Here is a 21,186-nt window from a genome sequence, read left to right as displayed (position 1 = left end):
GCCCCCGGGGAGCTGGAGTAAGGATTTGGGACAAGATCCAGGAACCCCGGGTCCCCAGGGGACCTAGACCCTGGGATTGCTGAAGGATGGAGCAAGGCCAAAGGGGTTGTTGCCCAGTTTCCACCACTGAATCTTTCAGCGTCTCAGCCCTTCCCCTGGCGGGAGGCGTCTCAGACTGTGCATGCCCAACGCTGATGACAAGCAGGGTAAGATAAAAGGGCTATACCTCCTAACTGACTGGGCACCGGCCCCAGGCCAGGAGAGCAGCATGCAGACAGCTGGGGGTTCCTTACGACAGTAGAAATGGCAGCGGAAGTTTTCAGGACCAGAGCAGATGGCTCCCAAGAGGACAAGCATCACCAGCACTAAGAACAAAGCAACACAGCTAAATACACCAACAGGCCCTGGCTGGTTTGGTTCAGTGGATAAAGCGTCAGCCTGCGGACTGTAGGGTCCCAGGTTCGATTCCGGTCAAGGGCACATCCCTGGGTTGCAGGCTTGGTCCATGCAGAAGGCAGCTGACGGGTGATTCCCTCTCATCATTGATGTTTCTATCTCTCCCTTCCTCTCTGAAATCAGTAAATAAATATTTTTTAAAATAAACCAACAGTAGGATAGAAACAACTTCAGCAAGGTCACAGGATATACGGTAAATATTTTAAAAATTGTTTTTTTATTTACTAACAATGAGCATTCCAAAATGAAATTAAGAAAGCAATTCCATTCACAACCTATCAATAACATCAAATGCTTAGGAATAAACTTAACAAAGTAAGTATAAGACCTGTGCACTTAAAACTACAAAATATTTGCTAAGAGAAATTAAAGATTTATTTATTTATTCTTAATCCTCACCCGAGGATATTTTTCCATTGATTTTTAGAGAGAATGGAAGAGAAAGGGAAAGACAGAGAGAAACGTCGATGTGAGAGAAACACATCTATTGGATGCCTCCTGCACACGCCCCAACCAGGGCCCAGGCCGGGGAGGAGCCTGCAATGGAGGTACGTGCCCTTGACTGGAATCGAACCCGGGACACTTCAGTCTGCAGGCTGATGCCAAACCGGCTGGGGCAAAGATTTAAATAAATGGAGAGACATTTTATTTTCATGGACTAGAAGGCTCAAACTTCTTAAAATAGCAGTTCTCCCCAAATTGATCTATAGATTTAGTATAATCCTATCCAAATCCCAGCTGCCTATTTTTGCAGAAATTGACAAGTTGATTCTAAAGTGCAAAGGACCACCCTGACCCATTTGGCTCAGTGGATAGAGAGTCGGCCTGTGGACTGAAGGGTCCTGGGTTCGATTCCGGTCAAGGGCATGTACCTGGGTTGCAGGCACATCCCCAGTGGGAGGTGTGCAGGAGGCAGCTGATCAATGTTTCTAACTATCCTCTCCCTTTCCTCTCTGTAAGAAATCAATAAAATATATTTTAAAAAAATAAATAAATAAAATAAAATGCAAAGGACCTAGAACAGTAAAAATACTTTTGAAAAAGAAGAACAAAGATGGAGGACTTACAGTTCAAAATTTCAAAACAAAGTATAAATCCACAGAAATCAAAGCAGGGTACTGGAATAAAGACAGACATACAGATCAATGGAACGGAATTGAGAGACCAAAAATAAACGTACATTTATGGGCAGTTTATTTTCAACAAAGGTGCCAGAACAATTCCATGGGGAAAGAATATTATCTTCAACAAATGATTCAGGGACAATTGGATATTCACATAACAAAAGATGAATTTAGGTCCTTACTTCACACCATTTACTATACCTCAAAATGAATCATGGACTAAATGTAAGAGCTAAAACTATAAAATTTTTAGAAGAAAACATAGGAGAAAGTCCTTGTGACCCTAGTTAGACAAAGAGTCCTAAAATATAACATAAAAAGCACACTCCATAAAAGATAAATTGCAGCAATACTAAAAATGTTTCCGTTTAAGAAGACATCCTTTATAACAGAAAATAACAACCACGATGTTGTTTGTTGACCACAATGGGGAGAAATTGGAACCGCTGCTATGGGAACCAATATGGGTGATTCCTCAAAAAAATAAAAGTAAAACTACTGCCCCGGCTGGTTTGGCTCAGTGGATAGAGCATCAGCCTGTGGACTGAAAGGTCCTGGGTTCGATTCTGGTCAAGAGCTCATGCCCAGGTTGCGGGCTTGATCCCCAGTGGAGACATGCAGGAGGCAGCTGATCAATGATTCTCTCTCATCATTGATGTTTCTGTCTCTCTCCCTCTCTCTCCCTTCCTCTCTGAAGTCAATAAAAATATTTAAAAAATAAAATAAAATAAAAATAAAACTACCATATAATCCAGCAATTTAACTTCTGGAAATATACCTGAAGGAACCAAAAACATTATGTGAAAAAGATATCTGTGCCTCCCCCCTCCATGTTCATAGCCACATTGTTTACAATAACCAAGACACAGGAACAACCTAAGTGTTCATGAACGGATGAATGGATAAATAAGTTGTAATACTAAGTGTATATTCACAGAGGAATATCATTCAACTATGAAAAAGAAGGAAATCCTACCATCTGTGACAAAATGGGTGGACTTTGAGGATATTATTCTAAGCAAAATAAGTCACAGAGAAAGAAAAACATTATAGGATCTCACATATATATGGAATCTAAAAAAAAAAACTTACAGAAAAAGAAAACAGATTTGTGGTTATCAGAGGAAGTGGATGCGGGGGTAGGAATTAGAAAATGGTAGTAAAAAGATACAAATTTCCAGTTATAAGATAAATAAGTAAGTACTAGATGTGTAATGTACAGCATGATAACTATAGTTAACCCTGCTGTATGGTGTATATGAAAGTTGTTAAGAGAGTAAATCCTAAGTGTTCTTATAACAAGGGGGAAAACCCTTTTTAATATTTTCTTTTCTTTATTGTATCTACATGAGATATAGATATTGTGGTAATTATTTCACAATATATATACGTCAAATCACCATGCTGTACACCTTAAAATGATGTGGTGTTATATGTCAATTATCTATAATAATTCTATAATAATAAAAGCATAGTATGCTAATTAGACCAAACAGCCAAACTACCTTCTGGATGTCATTCTGGACGTCCTTCTGGACAACCTTCCTGATGAAGCTGCGGCAGCAGGGGCCAAGGCACAGGTGATTAGGGGTGATCAGGCAGGCATGCAGAGTGGTTAGGGGCGATCAGGCAGGCAGGTGAGCTGTTAGGGGTGATCAGGCAGGCAGGCAGAGTGGTTAGGGGCAATCAGGCAGGCAGGCGAGCTGTTAGGGGTGATCAGGCAGGCAGGCAGAGTGGTTAGGGGCAATCAGGCAGGCAGGCGAGCTGTTAGGGGTGATCAGGCAGGCAGGCAGGCAAGCAGTTAGGAGCCAGCGGTCCCGGATTGCGAGAGGGTGCAGGCCGGGCTGAGGGCCCCCCTCCCATGCACGAATTTCGTGCACCGGGCCTCTAGTATCTCAATAAAACTGACAAAAAGAAAAGGTGTGAAATAAATAATTGTAGAGAGTGGGAAATCATATTGATCAGAAAAGTGGAGAATTACCTGAAAGTGTTGAGGGCTGATATGATGTTGATAATCATAGTCTGCTGGAAGTATTTTTTAAAAAGCCCTGGCTGGTATGGCCTAGCTAGTTGGGCATCACCCCACGTACCTAAGGGCTGCTGGTTCGATTCCCAGTCAGGGCACATGCCCGGTTGCAGGCTGGATCCCTGGTAGGGAGTGTGATCAGTGTTGTGCTCACACATGGATGCTTCTCCCTTCCTCTCTCTCTAAAAATCAATAACTATTCTAAAAAAAAAAAAAAAAAAAAAAAAAACTCTGGAAAATGGAAAACCAATGGTGGTAGATTGAAAGACAAAAATCAGAATCTAAAATAATTCAGAAAAAAAAAACTGACTTGGAGGTTCTCCCACCTCCGAGGAAGGGGATATGGGGGACTAGGAATGAGACCTGAGTGGGACAACTGATAAGCCAACCGGCCCAGCTCTGCCTCCAGGTAAGAGCGGTGAGTGGGAGGGTAAGCACCCGGGAGAGAGAGCCAGTCACCCCGGTGCCCGTGGCAACAATGTGGTTGTCGCCATTCCCAGAAGACTAATATACCGCCCTCCTCCCCCGGCCCCGCATCCAGCAGCAAGTCTCTTTCCTAAAATTACAGCACCAGTATGCAGTAAACAGATCCAGCACTCACACGTGGGCTGATATGGAATTTCAAAAATTGAGATGAATGCCCAGCGCAAGAATGTCAAAATATTTAAGGAAAATTCTAATATCCAAAAGGAGAAACACCACATATCAAAAAAGAGGGAAGTGCCCTGGCCGGTTTGGCTCAGTGCATAGAGCTTCGGCCTGCGGACTGAAGGGTCCTGGATTCCATTCTGGTCAGGGGCATGTACCTTGGTTGCGGGCTCGATCCCCAGTAGGGGGCGTGCAGGAGGCAGCTGATTGATGTTTCTCTCTCATCAATGTTTCTGACGTTCTATCCCTCTCCCTTCCTCTCTGTAAAAATCAATAAAATGTTTTGTTTTGTTTTTTAAAAAAAAGAGGGAAGTAACGCCTGAAGAAATAGAACTAACAGACCAAACAGAATATGTCGTGGTTCGCCTTTCCTCTGAGCGAGGGTGAAGTATCAGGCTCAGAATGCCTTACACTGAGCCTTGGCTTTGACATTCACAAGCCAAGAATTTGCCTCTATTGTATTCTGTGACAACGGAGAAAGGGTTACATACTGGACAAAAATGCAGGGGTTTAAATATCAAAATATTTTCCCAGCGTACCAAACAAAAGATCGTGTTATGCATGTTTCAATATTAATGTAACAAATAGTAGAATTCAAGGTGAAAAGCACTAACAGGGACAAACAGTGATATTTCATATCAATAAAAGAACAATTAACAAAGAAGTTCTGAATTTTTACATCAGAGCCTATAAAGCAAAATCTAATATAAACATCAGACTTCTGAGTAAAGATGTATTTTCTCCTTCAATCCCTAACGAAATGAGCAATAAATGGTGCATACACGCACACTCACACGTCATCGTCAGCCAAGCTAGACTGGTGCCCAAGAAAATAACCAGATTTGTCTGGAGCCAATGAGAAGATTCAACTTAGCTCAGATCCTACCTTCCACCTCTGTTGCCGGGAGCTTTCCTGGGAAACTGATAAGATCCTGAAAAGTCTTGTTAATGCCATCAAACCTGAATGAGAATCCTTATGTCTGACCTCTCCCGACTAAGAGGTAGTACGTATGGCTCCTGGAGAAGAATGGGGAAGGGAAGCAATGGGACTGACTCTCAGACAAAGGAGGAAATTTCAGAACTACCCCCTGTACTGGGAAAATGTCCCAAAGATGAAGAAATCCAAATGTTGAAAAGGTTGTCTTAAAGTCCACTGACGGAAGGCCTCTGGGAACATATCCACCCACACAAAAAAGTGAGGTTTATTGTTTTTGCTGCACAGAGTGAGGAACGGTAGGGGCCTCAGATAGAGGATGGAAAGGGGCCTCTCACAGGATTTAGACACCTGATGGGTTATGCTAAGAAAACTTAAAGAAGCAGGGACCAGGCATGGATTGAAGGCTGTCGGGAATGTGGGGCAGTTTAATGGCTGGATAAGGTAATAATTTTTATCTAGGACGTAGGAGGACTAAAGCAAGGCTAAAGTTGTCACTGGCCAACAGCAGTCACTCAGGAGAGCCAAAAGTGAGAGGTGTTGTGTTGTTTTTACCCTGGCAAAGTGGTCTTGTCTCTGTCTTGTGTCAGATGTGACACAGAGTGGCCTTGTGTATATCTTACTTACATTCTAGGAAGCACTGTTTATGTTCATTTGGAAACACCATGGCCTGGCTGCTAGCTGTCAACCAGGAAGCTGCACACCTCAAGAGAATCGACCTCACCGGCAATAAGGTAAATGCAAATTATAGCAACAAGTACCTTTTTTTTTACACATCAGATTGACAAAAACTTGAGAAAGTTATAATACGCAGTGCGAAGGGAAATAAAAGGAAATAGGTTTTCTCATCACTATATATACACTGAATGGCCAGATTATTATGATCTCTGAACGCATAATAATCTGGCCACTCAGTATATATATATATATATATATATATATATATATATATATATATATATATTAGAGGCCCGGTGCATTAATTCATGCATTGGTGGGGTCTGGCCAGCCTGGCCAGGGGTAGGGGACATGGGCGGTTGGCGGGCCTGCCTGCTGGTCGAACTCCTGGTCAAGGGGACAATTTGCATAGTAACCTTTTATTATATAGGATATACACTGAGTGGCCAGATTATTATGCGTTCAGAGATCATAATAATCTGGCCACTCAGTGTATATATATAGTTTCAATAGTTAAAGCTTTTAAAAATTAGAGTTATGGAGAATTTCAAACATATATGAAAGAAAACAATGGTATAATGGACTCCCATTACACCAGCTTCAACAACTGTCAACTCATGATCACTCTTATTTCATCCATCCTTTCATCCACTTCTCTCCCTCCAGTACTTCGCTGAAGCAAACTATTTCATTCATGAATATTTCAGTATGTATCTCTATCATTATCACATCTTTAAAAAAAACAAAAATTCTTTAATTTAATGAAATATCTAATCAGTGTTCAAGTTTCCAATCCTATATAATAAAAGCCTAATATGCTAAGTGTCCAGTTGTCCAGTCGTCCGTTCAACCAATCAAAGCATAATATGCTAATGATATTCTAAGGTCACTCAACTGTTCGCTATGACCACCAGGGGGCAGACAGTCGACCAGTCAACCAGTCGCTATGACATGCACTGACCACCAGGGGGCAGATACTCTGGTAGGTTAGCTTGCTGCTGGGGTCCAGCCAATCGGAACTGAGCGAGATGGGCCGGACATGCCCTGGAGCCCTCCGGCAGTCCCTCCCCGGCTGGCCAACCTCCTGTGTCCCTCCCCGGCCTTGATCATGCACCAGTGGGGTCCCTTGGCCTGGCCTGCACCCTCTCGCAATCCAGGACCCCTTGGGGGATGTCAGAGAGCCAGTTTTGGCCCAATCCTGCTCAATGCAGGAGCTGCTCCCTGGTAGTCAGTGCACTCCCTCAGGGGAGTGCCGCTCAGTCAGAAGCTGGGCTCACAGCTGGCGAGCGCAGCAGCGGTGGCGGGAGCCTCTCCCACCTCCATGGCAGCACTAAGGATGTCCGGCTGCTGGGGAGTAGGCCTAAGCCATCAGTCGGACATCCCCCGAGGGCTCCTGAACTGTGAGAGGGTGCAGGCCCAGCTGAGGGACCCTCCCCCCCACCTGAGTGCACAAATTTCATGCACTGGGCCTCTAGTCTATATATATATATATATATATATATATATATATATATATATATATATATATATATATGGCTAATATGCTAAGTGTCCCTCCGACCATCCAACCAGTTGCTATGACATGCACTGTCCACCAGGAGGCAGACACTCAATGCAGGAGCTGCCATGATGCGTACAGGCCATTTACAAAGAAATGGCACCGTGGACCTGGTGCTGACAAAGCAACACTCGGCTTCCCCCAACTGGGTCACAGGCCCCACCAAATCGCAGCTGATGCTGCTGAGACCCCCATGGTGCAAAATGCGGGCCACAGCCCAGCCCAGCTGGGAAATAGTGGCTGTGGGTGTCAGGTAATGATGTCACTTAGCAATGCCCAGCTTCCTCTTCCTAGCAACTAGCCTTTTTGCAGTTTCTTCAGCCCAGGAACATGACTTGCTTTATAGCCAGGTGCAAACATTTTACACTGTAACCAAATGTCTGTGAAGTGTTTTCACGTGCCTCATCCCATTTGTTCCTCACAGGAGTCCTGGAGTAGGTAGATAGGAGACTCAGTAGAATCCTATTTTCTTTTCATTAGCCGGAAAATGAAGATTTAGAAAGTTTAGATTGACCTGACTGAAAAGAAGTAAGAAATGGTGCACCTTGAAAATGACTTCAGGTTTTCTCACTGCACAGAATACAGTCAAACACTGCTGCAGTTAAATATTTTACCCTTTGTTCTCCCATGTGATCTACAATAATAATCTGCTTCATGTTGATATTTACTGCTGTGTTGCTGACAATTACCTGAAAAAGAAGTTGGGGTGCTTCACTGGGCTGGAAAAGTTTAGCTAAATCAGAAAGCAGGTCTAATTAAGCAAGTTTATTCTATATATATAAAAGGCTAAGTTGACTCGTGCATGCACAATACATATAAATCTCTCTCTGGTGCCAATTGCACACATGTGTTTCTATCTGTCATTGTCAATCATGAATTTGGTTGACACTTCTATAATAGAGAAGGGCAAATAGCAATATTAACATATTTCTTCTAATTAATTTCCTTTCAATGTGCACAAATCTGTGCACTGGGCCACTAGTTGTCTTATAAATATCTTATCAATTTTATGGTTTGTTTGATTCAAGATTCAAATGAGGTCCACACACAGCTTTTTAAAGCAAGTAACAAGGCCTTATACATTAAAAACAAAAATATACATATCCCTTGATCTAGTGAGCCTATCCTAATAATCTAAGAATGAATCTATCAGAATATGTATTGTGGCATTGTTGGTAATAACAAAAACTTATTCTGAAAACAACTTAAATGTCCATCAATGGAGGAAGGATGAATAAATGTGTGTATCAAAGTATGGATAACTACGTTGCTATTAAAAAGTCAAGTTGGCCTCCCTGGTGTGGCTCAGTGGTTGAGCATAGACCCATGCTGGGGTTGTGGGCTTGGTCCCCAGTAGGGAGTGTGCAGGAGATAGTAGATCAATGATTCACTCTCATTGATGTTTCTATCCCTCTCTCCCTCTCCCTTCCTCTCTCTGAAATCAATAAAAACATTTTTTTTTTAAAAGTCAAATTGGATCTCTAGCTACTGGTCTGGTAGGTTGCCCTAATGAATTAAGTAAGAAAGAACAAAGTAACTGAGAAATATAATCTCACTTTTGTAAAAGCAAATGACAAATTCATAGTCTTTTATACTTTACTAGAGGCCCAGTGCACGAAATTTGTGCACAGGGGGTGTGTCCCTCAGCCCAGCCTGCACCTCTCCAATCTGGGACCCCTACCGGGATCGGGCCTAAACGGGCAGTTGGACATCCCTCTCACAATCCAGGACTGCTGGCTTCCAACTGTTCACCTGCCTGCCTTCCTAATTGCCCCTAACTGCTTCTGCCTGCCAGCCTGACCACCCCCTAACCACTCCCCTGCCAGCCTGATTGCCCCTAACTGCCTTCCCCTGCAGGCCTGGTCACCCCTAACTGCCCTCCCCTGCAGGCCTGGGTCCCCCCCAACTGCACTTCCCTGCAGGCCTGGTCGCCCCCAACTTCCCTCCTCTGCTGGCCTGCTCACCCCTAACTGCCCTCCCCTGCAGGCTTGATCACCCCCAACTGCCTTCCCTTGCAGGCCTGGTCCCACCCAACTGCCCTCCCCTGCTGGCCATCTTGTGGCTACCATCTTGTGTCCACATGGGGGCAGTCATCTTGTGTGTTGGAGTGATGGTCAATTTGCATATTACTCTTTTATTAGATAGGATACATATATAAATTTTATTTATTTATTTTTTTATCCTCACCTGAGGATATTTTTCCATTGATTTTCAGAGAGAGTGGAAGAGAGAGGGAAAGACAGAGAGAAATATCGATGTGTTTATTGATTGATTGCCTCCTGCATGAGCCCTGACCAGGGCCTGGGCCGGGGAGGATCCTGCAGCCAAGGTACGTGCCCTTGACCAGAATTGAACCCAGGACCCTCCAGTCCGCAGGCTGATGCTCTATCCATGAGCCAAACTGGCTAGGGCAATTTTATATATTTATTTATATGTGTATGTACATGTTTCTGAATACCTCTGTAGATATTTACATGATTATGGAGAAAAATTTGTGGGCTTGCACACCTTTTCAAAGGACATTGGTTACATGATAGTGCATAAGGCAAGAGGAAATAAGAATAAAAACATTAGCAAAACAAAAATATTTATGGCATATGAAATGTAGAAATCAAAACTCTTGAAACTAATATAATATTGCATGTCAACTATAATTTTACAAAACTCTAGTCATAATATTGCTGCAAATATATGAAACTGAATATGTATATGTAGTGACAAGGATAAATGAAAACTCGAGTGTTAGATTTTTATCTTATATTTTTTTCACAATAAAGTAACATTGGAAAAAAGAAAAACAGATTAACATTATATGTATGTGTGTGTATATACACTCATAATGCTCAAATAAATACATATTATAACAATTAACAGCCAACCAGGTTTTGTCTTTCATTTTGCCTATCGAAAATGCTAATGCAGAAAATGTCTGTTCGGATAATTGTGTTGTACAAAATGGTGTTAGTAACTCCAGTTCTTTGCTAACACAAGGCAGACCTCATACTTGGTCAAAACTGCCGCACACATTCCTGGAATGCCTGGTTTAGTACAGTGTCACCGGAAACTCCTGTAAAACTCAGGCTGGCATTGTAGTCATTAATGCAATTTGGCCTGAAGTGGTGCCCTAATCCAATTATTACTCAAGTTGGCAATGTAAAACTTCTCCACTCTATGTTTCCTACTACACTTACTGCTGATGAACACGCTGTTAGGGACAAAGGCAGGAGTATGCAATTCACCCTCTCCCCAATCTTCTTCTACATTCCTCTGATTGAACGGATTGCTTTGTGCAGCAGATTCTTTTGAACTCTGCTTCCCCAGGAGTCCACCAGTCCCATAGGTGAGCTGGCTCAATTCTCCCACTCCTCCCCTCCATTCAATTTAAAGTCATGAGCTACCAAAATGCCAACTGTTCTTCAAACAGAATGTACCAACTCAGACAATTGTACACAGAAATATAAAACCAATATTAATATTGCATGGCCATAAAATGATTGCAAATGAGCTTTCAATTATTTTTTAACTAGAGGCCCGAAGCACGCCATGCACCAATGTGGTCCCTCGGCCTGGCCTGCGGGGGTCGGGCCAAAACCGGCTCTCCGATATCCCCCGAGGGGTCCCGAATTGTGAGAGGGTGGTTCTTGGATGACGCACCCAGAATTGGGCTCCCTCCTCTCTGGTTCCGGGTGCTTCACCTGAGAACCACAGCTGCCAAGTCACCGCAGCTCGGCAGCTCCTGCGTTGAGCGACTGCCCCCTGGTGGTCAGTGTGCATCATAGCTACCAGTTGGAGCTTTTGCTGCCTGGTGGCCATTGTGCGTCATAGCTACCTGTCGGATGGTCGGATGGTCAGATGGTCGCTTAGGCTTTTATATATATAGATACGATTACTCACTTGAAAATTACAAAATTATTATTTTTCTTCCCCTCCCCCCCATAGAATTTTCAGACTCCAGGAGGTCTGAGTACCCAAACAGAGAGGGAGATTTAGGGTTTTCAGCACTTTTTTGATGAGAGCAGCTAGGATGAGAAATATCATCATTGAGCCTGAGAGCTCAACTCTAACGTAAAGCCTATTGGCCTTGTAATTAGGAACAACTATTGGCTCCTCTTTTTTCCCCTCTCATTTTTCCACTTGGACCATTCCCCCCTTACACAAAACTATTTTTAAAAGTGTGGCAAGAATTCGGCTTTAAATCAGCCATTCACTTCTAGATATCTAACTTAAAGAGATATTTGGTTCAGAGCACAAAGATGTAAGTACAAGAATGTTTGAAACAGCAGTATGATACTTAAACATCCTACATGTTCATTATTAGGGACTAATTGAATAAATTATCCAAACAAGGTAATACTTTGCTCAATAAATGTTAGCTATTCATACACATTCTACTAACAGTTATTGAAAAAAATGAACAGCCGAGGAGAAAAATATAAATGTGTATGAACAGACAATTAAAGTAAAACTACAAATGGCCAATGAGCATTTAAAACATATCTTAATGATATTCATAATAAAGTAAATGCAAATTGGAACAAGATAGCACTTTTAATTTATTTGATTGGCAACAACTAAAACGTTTGGTAACCAATGGAATTTTGGGAAACAAACCCTCTCCACACTTTCGTTGGAATGTTATCTGACACAGCCTTTCTGGATGACAATTTGGTCATTTCTATCAACATGTAAAACACGTGTACCCTTTAACCCAGGCCCCAATGCCTAAGAATTTCTCTGTGGCTATGCTGGCAAGATTTGTTCAGATAAGCACAAAGATGCTCTTATAGCATTATTGGTAATAGTAAATAAAAACCACACAACAAACAAATACACAAAATCCCACGAACAAGCAGAATACCCATCCTTGGGAACTCATTACATAAATTGCAGCACATCTTAACAAATGACGTTTTATGCAGGAGTTTAAAAGAGAACGGTCTATTTATCTTGTCGTTAGGGACTGATCCCCAAGACACACTGAGTGGCCAGATTATTATGATCTCTGAATGCATAATACTGTAATCTGGCCACTCAGTATATATATATTAGAGGCCCGGTGCATGAATTCGTGCATGGTTGGGGGGTCCGGCCAGCCTGGCCAGGGGGAGGGGACGTGAGCTGTTGGCCGGCCTGCCTGCTGGTCGAACTCCTAGTCGAGGGGACAATTTGCACATTAGCCTTTTATTCTATAGGATATACACTGAGTGGCCAGATGATTATGCGTTCAGAGATCAGCATCATCTGGCCACTCAGTGTATATTAAGTGGGGGGAAAAGCAAAGTGAGTAACTGTGTATAATGTGATCTTTCTTTTTCTGAAAACAGATAGGAAGAAATGCGTATACACTGTAGATAGCAATTTTGCGTGTTTTGAAGGATTCACAAGGAGCCCTGTTGATTTAGGGAGTTGGCCTTGGGAAGAGCTAGGAAAGGGAGGGTGGCTTTCAACTTTCACTTTTTATTTTGTAACTTCTTGTAGTGTCATAGCTACGTTTCTTTTAATTTTACAAACTGTTCCTTGTAAGATATCGGGGATGGGAGAATGTGATAACTCTTTTGTTGGCTTCTTTGTGCTTTTCTAGAAAAGAAGAGTAAGTGTCATACTATTTTAAGAGTATTTTTTTAAAAAATATATTTTATTGATTTTTTGCAGAGAGGAAGGGAGAGGGATAGAGAGTTAGAAACATCGATGAGAGAGAGACATCAATCAGCTGCCTCCTGCACACCCCCTACTGGGGATGTGCCCGCAACCAAGGTACATGCCCTTGACCGGAATCGAACCCGGGACCACCCGGGACCACCCGGGACCCCCCAGTCCGCAGGCCGACGCTCTATCCACTGAGCCAAACCAGTCAGGGCTTTAAGAGTATTTTTATGAGCCAATAAAATGGATAGTGTAGATCTATATTCACAGACACACAAAACTGTAAAGACATATTTCTTTTTTTATTTTTATTTTTATTTTATTTATTTATTTTTTTTTTTATAACTAAAGAACATTTATTTGTTTTTCACTAAGACTTTATCTTAGCACATAATTAAACTGTGTCACTACCCCCCACCCCAACTTGAAGAAGGGTTAGTACAGTGAATGTTATAAAGCAGATATGAAGGATTGGAACCAACCTTAACTGACAAAGAAAAACTTCCTTCTAAGTCATCATAACAATGTTTAAGTAAAAAAAGAGAAAAAGAGGGGGTGATGTGAGTTCAGATTGAACAAGATTCTCACTATCATCTAACACATTCAATCCTGGCTAGAGTGTACCAAAATGGAAACAGGATTACTATAATACAAAACTTCACTACAGATAGCTGTACACACCTGTGTTCCAAGCCCACCCCCAACCCCCAAATGCTTCCAACACAACTATTTCCCGGCCTGTTGGGCCTGTCGACGAAGGAGCACGTAGATCTTCTCTTTAATCCAATCTTTGTTATAAGGCTGGTATGTCTGGGTATCAGCTCGGTAAACAAGACAGCTGAGGTCTGCCAGATCATCAATAAAATCAAACAACTGGCTGATATCATATGTGATAGAGGGGCTGTTGGGATTCATTCTCTTCAGATGTTCTTCATACATTTTACAAACGCCTTCCATGCACTCATTCACTGATTCATAATCAGCATAAGTTCTGCCTTCTGGTCTCTTGGTAGGCTGTACCAGCAAAATGGTGTGAGACATCGCGCCAAACTCTTTCGCTGCAGCCGCCGCCGCCGCCGCCGCCGACACACCGCCACACACGAGCTTCCATATTTCTTTTTTTAATATATTTTTATTGATTTCAGAGAGGAAAGGAGATGAAGAGAGAGAGAAACATCAATGATGAGAGAGAATCATTGATCGGCTGCCTTCTGCAAGCCCCCCACTGGGGATCGAGCCCCCAACCCAAGCATGTGCCCTTGGCTGGAATCGAACCTGGGACCCTTCAGTCCCCAGGCCGACACTCTATCCACTGAGCCAAACCAGCCAGGGCTAAAGACATATTTCTTAATTTAAGGAAGCCAATTGCAATACAACGGGCATAGTATGATCTCACTTACCTATAAAATGATGTACACATGTGCAGCTGTGAGGACTGACGATTCGGAGACATCTGAAAAGATGTTCTGAAGTGTGATGTGGTTATACACTTTGCTTTGTAACCACTCTGAATTGCTTGAATTTTCTCAAAATGAGGATGAGTCATCTTTGAATGTCGAAGACAGAGCAACGTTTTTACAAAGACTGTAACATCTACTTGATAGCTTGGCAAACTAGAAGCTGGTAGGGGAATGGGGACAGGATAAGAACGTAATTTATCTAAAATGATGTACACTGAGAGGCTCCCTACGAAAGCCGTCCAGAAAGGCTGGTAGTGATGGAAAGTGGGAGATTATACTGGAACCCGGCAGGGGACGGCGTGTTCCAGGGCAGGGGCCGGACCGACGGCCAGCTTCAGCATAAACAAAAGCGGGCCCACAGGCACCAACCTGCCTTGTAATGAAAAGAAGAAAATGAGAGAAAAAGACCTTTTCAAGACGTATATCCACTCAGAAAATCCCCATTAGTAAGATAGGAACCCTTATTGCTTGGAACATTTTTACTGTGAATGATGGTTTCAAGTGTCTATACTAAAGCAGACTTAATCTTTGGATAAAGCAAAAAATATGTCGTTTTGACAAGTACATATGAATACCGGTAAATAAAAGAAAAACTCTAGGGGACCTTTCCCCTCCCCACGTGGAAGTCTGTACTTGTTCTTTAATAAATCTCCACCTTGGCTCTAAAAACAGAAAAAAGAAAAGAAAAGGAAAACTCTAGAAGAGCAAACACAGAAGCACTGAGGAGGGGGAACTGGATCCGGATGGAGGAGGTGGTCAAAGGGGCCTTTAACCTGTTCTATAATGTTTCAATCTATAATAATAAAAGCATAACATGCTAATTAGACCAGACGTCTTTCTGGACGACCTTCCGGACAAAGCCGGATGAAGCCCGGGTCCCGGGTGCCAGAGGGAAGCCAGTGCCGGCAGCTGGGGGAAGGACAGACTACTTTTGCACAATTTCGGGCCTCTAGCTGGTTAATAAAAGGAAGGTAGTCACATATTTTTATTGCGCTAAAATAAAGATAAAACTTGCCTTTATAACCATTTTAGGTGTACAATTCAGTGGCATTAGAACAGTCACAATATTGGATAGCCAGCACCACTATCCATTTCCAGAACTATTTTTATTGTTGTTGTTAATCCTCATCCGAGGACATTCTCCCATTGATTTTTAGAGAGAGTGTGAGAGGGAGCGACAGAAATATCAATGTGAGAGACACAACAGTTGGTTGCCTCCTACACACGTCGCTACCAGGGATCGAGCCTGCAACCAAGATACGTGCCCTTGACTGGAATCGAACCGGGGTCCCTCCAGTCCACAGTCCGATGCTCTATCCACTGAGGCAAACTGGCCAGGCCATTTCCAGAACTTTTCATCATCCCAAATGGAAATTCTGCCCATTAAGTAACTCTCCCTTCCTCCAATCCCTGATAACCTCTATTCTGTTTTCAGTCTCTATGAATTTGCCTATTCTAGCTACCTCCTAGAAGTAGAATCATGCAATATTTGTCCTCTTGTGACTGGCTTATTTCAGTTAGGGACCATGTCCTTGAGTTTCACCCATGTTGTGGCATCTATATAATAAAAGCCCAGCGGCCGTCCCGGCAGAACGACCAGAACGACTGGTCACCATGACGCACACTGACCAGCACGGGGCAGACGCTCAGCGCAGAAGCTGCCCCCTGGTGGTCAATGCGTTCCAACAGGGGGCAGAAGCCGGGCTCACAGCTGGCGAGCGCAGAGGCGATGGTGGGAGCCTCTCCCACCTCCGTGGCAGCGCTAAGGAGCAGCGAGCCAAGCGGTAAGGAGCGAGCAGGCAGGCGGTTAGGAGCCAGCAGGTGGGCGGTTAGGAGGGAGGGGTCCCAGATTGTGAGAGGGCACAGGCCAGGCTGAGGGACCCTCCCCCCCTGCACGAATTTCATGCATCATGACTAATACGTCATAATGTCCTTTGAAAGGCTGAAGAGAATTCTATTGTGCAGGTAGACCATGTTTTACTTATTCCTTCATCTGCTGACGGACAAGGGTGATTTCCACCATTTGACTATGATGAATGATGCTGCTACGAAGATTGGTAGATAAGTATGTTGGCATCCTTGCTTTCAATGCTTTTGGGCAAATACCTAGGAGTAGAATTGCTGGATCACATGGTAATTGTAGGTCTCACTTTTTGAGAAACTGCCCAACTATTCTCCACAGCAGCTGTACCATTTTACGTTCCCACCAACAATGCATGAGGGTGCTAATCTCTCCACATCATCACCAACATTTGTTTTCTGTTTTTTTAAACAATAGCCAATGGGTGCAAAATGGTAGCTCATTGTGGTTTCGATTTGCATTTTCACATGTAATTTTTTCATGTATAAATTTTTAATTAAAATTACTTTAAAGCCTAGCTGGTTTGGCTCAGTGGATAGAGCATCGTCCTGCAGAGTGAAGGGTCCTGGGTTCGATTCTGTTTCAAGGGCACATGCCCAAGGTTTTGGGCTCTATCCCCAGTGTGGGGCGTGCAGGAGGCAGCCGATCAATGATTCTCTCTCATCATTGATGTTTCTATCTCTCTCCCTCTCCTTTCCTCTCTGAAATCAATAAAATATATTACAAAAAAATTACTTTAAAAAAAGACAGTAAGGGATAAGGGTTTGTTTTCTTTTTTCTTTCTTTTTTTTAATTTTTTTAATTAAGGTATTATATGTGTACATATCTTACCATTGCCCCCCCACCCCACTCCCATGCATGCCCTCACCCCCCAATGTTTTGCATCTGTTGGTTACTCTTATATGCATGCATATAAGTCCTTCAGTTGATCTCTTAATTCCCCTGTTTTCTTTTTTTAAAAAATATATTTTACTGATTTTTTTTACAGAGAGGAAGGGAGAGGGATAGAGAGTTAGAAACGTCGATGAGAGAGAAACAGCGATCAGCTGCCTCCTGCACACCCCCTACTGGGGATGTGCCCGCAACCAAAGTACATGCCCTTGACCGGAACCGAACCTGGGACCCTTCAGTCCACAGGCCGACGCTCTATCCACTGAGCCAAACCGGTCAGGGCAAGGGTTTGTTTTCTTCATTCACAAACGAGGGCTACCTGCTTCCCTGCAAAGTTCTGTGAGGTCAGAGGCCATGGCTGTCCTGCTCACCGTTACATCCTCAGCCCTGAGCTAATTGCCTGGCGCCCAGCAGGCACTCACTAAACCGAGATGCAGTGGATGAATACACAACTGTGTGAGGCTCTCAGTTTGCATGGGGTTAATGCATGCAGAAGACAGGAAAAATACACACAAATATTATCCAGCCATAAAAAAAGCAGGAAATCCGACCATTTGCAACAACATGGACAGACCTTGTGGGCATTATGCTAAGTGAAATAATTCAGACCGAGAAAGATAAATACTGTATAGTCTCACTTATAAGTGGAATCTAAAAACATCCAGCCCTGGCTGGTAATCTCAGTGGTTAGAGCACTGGCCCACACACCGAAGTCGCAATGTATATGTGTACCAAAAACATCACGTTGTACACCTTAAACTTACATGATGTTATATGTCAATTATATCTCAATAAGCCTGGAAAGAAAGTAAGGCATCCCCCAGAAAAAAAGAAAAGAAAAATACGCACACATCCTAATTTCTATAGAGGATACCATCATTTTGGAAGTCTTGGGTAAACAGCATATTCCAAGGCCGATCCAGGATGGCCAAGAAAGCATAAGCGGCACTATGGACAGTTTTAAGACAAGCAACTTCAGGGCCGGTGTTCATCCACCTGGGTTGCCAGATCAGGACAAGATACTTTTCAGGTGTGCTCATATTTCACAACCAGGAACGCTGTCTTTCCTGAGTTTCAGGCAGGATAGCTGATGAGAATGACATATACAATCAAGCTATTGTACCCCTGACTTCATAACACTATTTTTATACTTAAAAGTCAGCAACTAATATTAATCACTTTATCATAAATTCTGCAAAGAAGTAGATATTTGAATTGTTCCTTTTTTTAATCCTCACCTGAGGATACTTTTCCCATTGTTTTTTAGAGAGTGGAAGGGAGGGAGACACACATACACACCGAGGGAGGGAGGGAGAGAGGGAGAGAGAGAGAGAGAGAGAGAGGGAGAGAGAGAGAGAGAGAGATTGGTGTGGTTGCTGGAGATTGAACCTGCAACCCAGGTATGTACCCTTGACTGGGAATCGAACTAGCCACCCTTCAGTGTGCAGGCTGACACTCTAACCCAGGGGTGGGCCAACTTTTTGACTCGAGGGCCACAATGGATTCTTAAACTGGACCGGAGGGCCGGAACAAAAGCATGGATGGAGTGTTTGTGTGAACTAATATAAATTCAAAGTAAAGGAGCGGAGGGGAGAGCAAGAGAACCCTCCGCTCTTTCGGCTCCGCGGGCCGGATAGAACAGATGAACGGGCCGGATCCGGCCCGCAGGCCGTAGTTTGCCCACGGCTGCTAACCACTGACCAACACTGCCCAGGGCTGAAATTTTCTTAATTAGTTCATCTATCCATGGATGAACATTACTTATTATAGATGGCAACCATCCATTGCTTCTCTCCAGCTGAAGAAGATGGGGACCATTCAACGTGTTTCCCAGTCTCTTCTTCCACAAGTTTAAAGGGCAGCAAACTATTCCTCTCCCCACTCCGCAAGCTGAGAATTTGTCTGAAAGTCACTGAACCATTGACCCGGACAAGCCCCTGGTGCCTTTAGGAGTGAGGAAGGGAAAAGAGAGGTAGTTGGTGCTGAGAGAGGGGCACCAAGGTGGGAGCTGCCTGCATTCCCTTCTGAATTGTGCACGGAACTCTCCGTGAGTCAACTGGAGAATACAGAAGGCGTCACCTGGAGAACACAGAAGGCGGCTGAGCCTTGAAGCTTCCGCTGACACTCCCCAGGAAGCCCTTCCAGACAGTGATCCCCCAACAACAAGATCGCCCCTGGCAGGAACGGGTGAGGATGTCCGGGAGAAAGGGACCGAGGCTCACCATTCCTGGGTTGAGAGTGCACAGGGGAGGCCCCAGAAAGCAATGATGTGTCCAAAGTAAGAAAGCTCCTGACTCATTGGGAAAACTGTTACTGCAGTAGCAACGAGAAGCAGAAAGAGAACAAACACCTCTTCACGGACAGTCTCGCTGAGCACATTCTCTCCTCCTCCTCCTCCTCATCCCTGCTTGGGAGGAACAAGAGCCAAGCAAAGCGGAAGGGAATGACATTACCACCCGCTCCACTAAACACTGTTGTAGCTCCGAGCCCACCTGCACCAGCATGGGAAGAGCTATGAGTATGAAATTAAAGATTTAAAATGGGCAGGGGGCAAGCCTAAGTCATCATACTTGGGATGAGACTGTAGTAGCTACGGGAAGTGGCTGCACAGTTATGGGACCAGAGTCGGGTATTTCTAAGGGAATCGGCTGTCCAGAGAGCAAGACGATTTACTAGAGACAGTGGGGATGGTTAGTGGAGAAAAAATGAAATTGTTTCATATATCTACACTAATAAAAGAGAAAGATGCAAATTGACCATACCTCCACGATGCCCACCAGCCAATCAGGAGTGAGTATGTAAATTTACCCAACAAAAATGGCAGGTTAATTTGCATACGCAGGCACGGAGCAAAGACTGAAGACTGGAGACTGAAGACTGAAGAGGCTTGGCTTCTCCACTACAGCTGGAGCAAAGTCCTGGGTCCCGGGTGCTGGAGGAAAACCGGTGCCAGCAGCCAGGGGAAGGAAGGCCTATTGCATGAATCTTCGTGCAACGGGCCTCTAGTATATATATTAAAGCCTAAGCGGACGACCGGCCAGTAGCTATGATGTGCATTGACCACCAGGGGGCAGACGCTTAATGCAGGAGCTGCCCCTTGGTGGTCAGTGTGCTCCCATTCCAACCTCCTGCTGTCCTTCCCCCCAACCGCCCCCCCCCCACCTCCCAGCCAGCCGTCTTTAGTTAAGATGTCTAAAACTGGCCCTGACCGGTTTGGCTCAGTGGATAGAGCATTGGCCTGCGGACTGAAGGGTCCCAGGTTCGATTCCGGTCAAGGGCATGTACCTTGGTTGCAGGCACATCCCCAGTGGGAGGTGTGCAAGAGGCAGCTGATCGATGTTTCTCTCCCATCGATGTTTCTAACTCTCTATCCCTCTCCCTTCCTCTCCGTAAAAAATCAGTAAAATATATTTTTTTAAAAAGACATCTAAAACTGGTTATATACTTATCATCATTTATAAGTATTTACTAGTTTATTGTTTGTCTTCCTCATAAACTATCAGCACCATGGACCAGAGACCATGTCTATGTTGTTCACTATTGTATCCCTTAAGAAGACAGCATGTGTACTCAACCAGAATTTGTTGAAATAATATTTCTTAATCTTTTAAAGATACAAACTAAAATATCTATAGAATAAACAATGTGATGTCTAGGGTTTACTTTAAAATAACTCAGGGAGGCAGGGTTGAAAAAGTGGGTGGGAATATAATAAGTACAACAGATTGATATTCATGAAGCTGGAGGTAGGGCATACAGGGTTCATTATAATCTTCTCTCTACTTTTTTAACTTTTTAAAAAAATATATTTTATTGATTTTTTACAGAGAGGAAGGGAGAGGGACAGAGAGTTAGAAATATCGATGAGAGAGAAACATCGATCAGCTGATTTCTGCACACTCCCCAC

General features: G+C 43.6%; 1 protein-coding gene across 1 annotated transcript; it reads right to left on the bottom strand.

Moving 5' to 3' along the window:
* Positions 1-13,413: 13,413 nt before the first annotated feature.
* On the bottom strand, positions 13,414-14,182 carry LOC308252192 (enhancer of rudimentary homolog). Its single transcript, XM_080676383.1, has one exon. The coding sequence runs from the start codon at positions 14,106-14,108 to the stop codon at positions 13,794-13,796; it is 315 nt and encodes a 104-aa protein (XP_080532509.1). The 5' UTR covers positions 14,109-14,182; the 3' UTR covers positions 13,414-13,793.
* Between the last annotated feature and the right edge of the window lie 7,004 nt (positions 14,183-21,186).

This window comes from Plecotus auritus (genome assembly GCF_963455305.1).
Source record: "Plecotus auritus genome assembly, chromosome: 6".
Classification (NCBI taxonomy): Eukaryota; Metazoa; Chordata; class Mammalia; order Chiroptera; family Vespertilionidae; genus Plecotus; species Plecotus auritus.
Note: the sequence above shows the minus strand (reverse complement) of the source record. Positions and strands in the feature narration are given on the sequence as shown.

Excerpts from the sequence above, each read along its gene's own strand:
- LOC308252192 (XM_080676383.1), bottom strand. The coding sequence starts at position 14,108 with ATGTCTCACACCATTTTGCTGGTACAGCCTACCAAGAGACCAGAAGGC.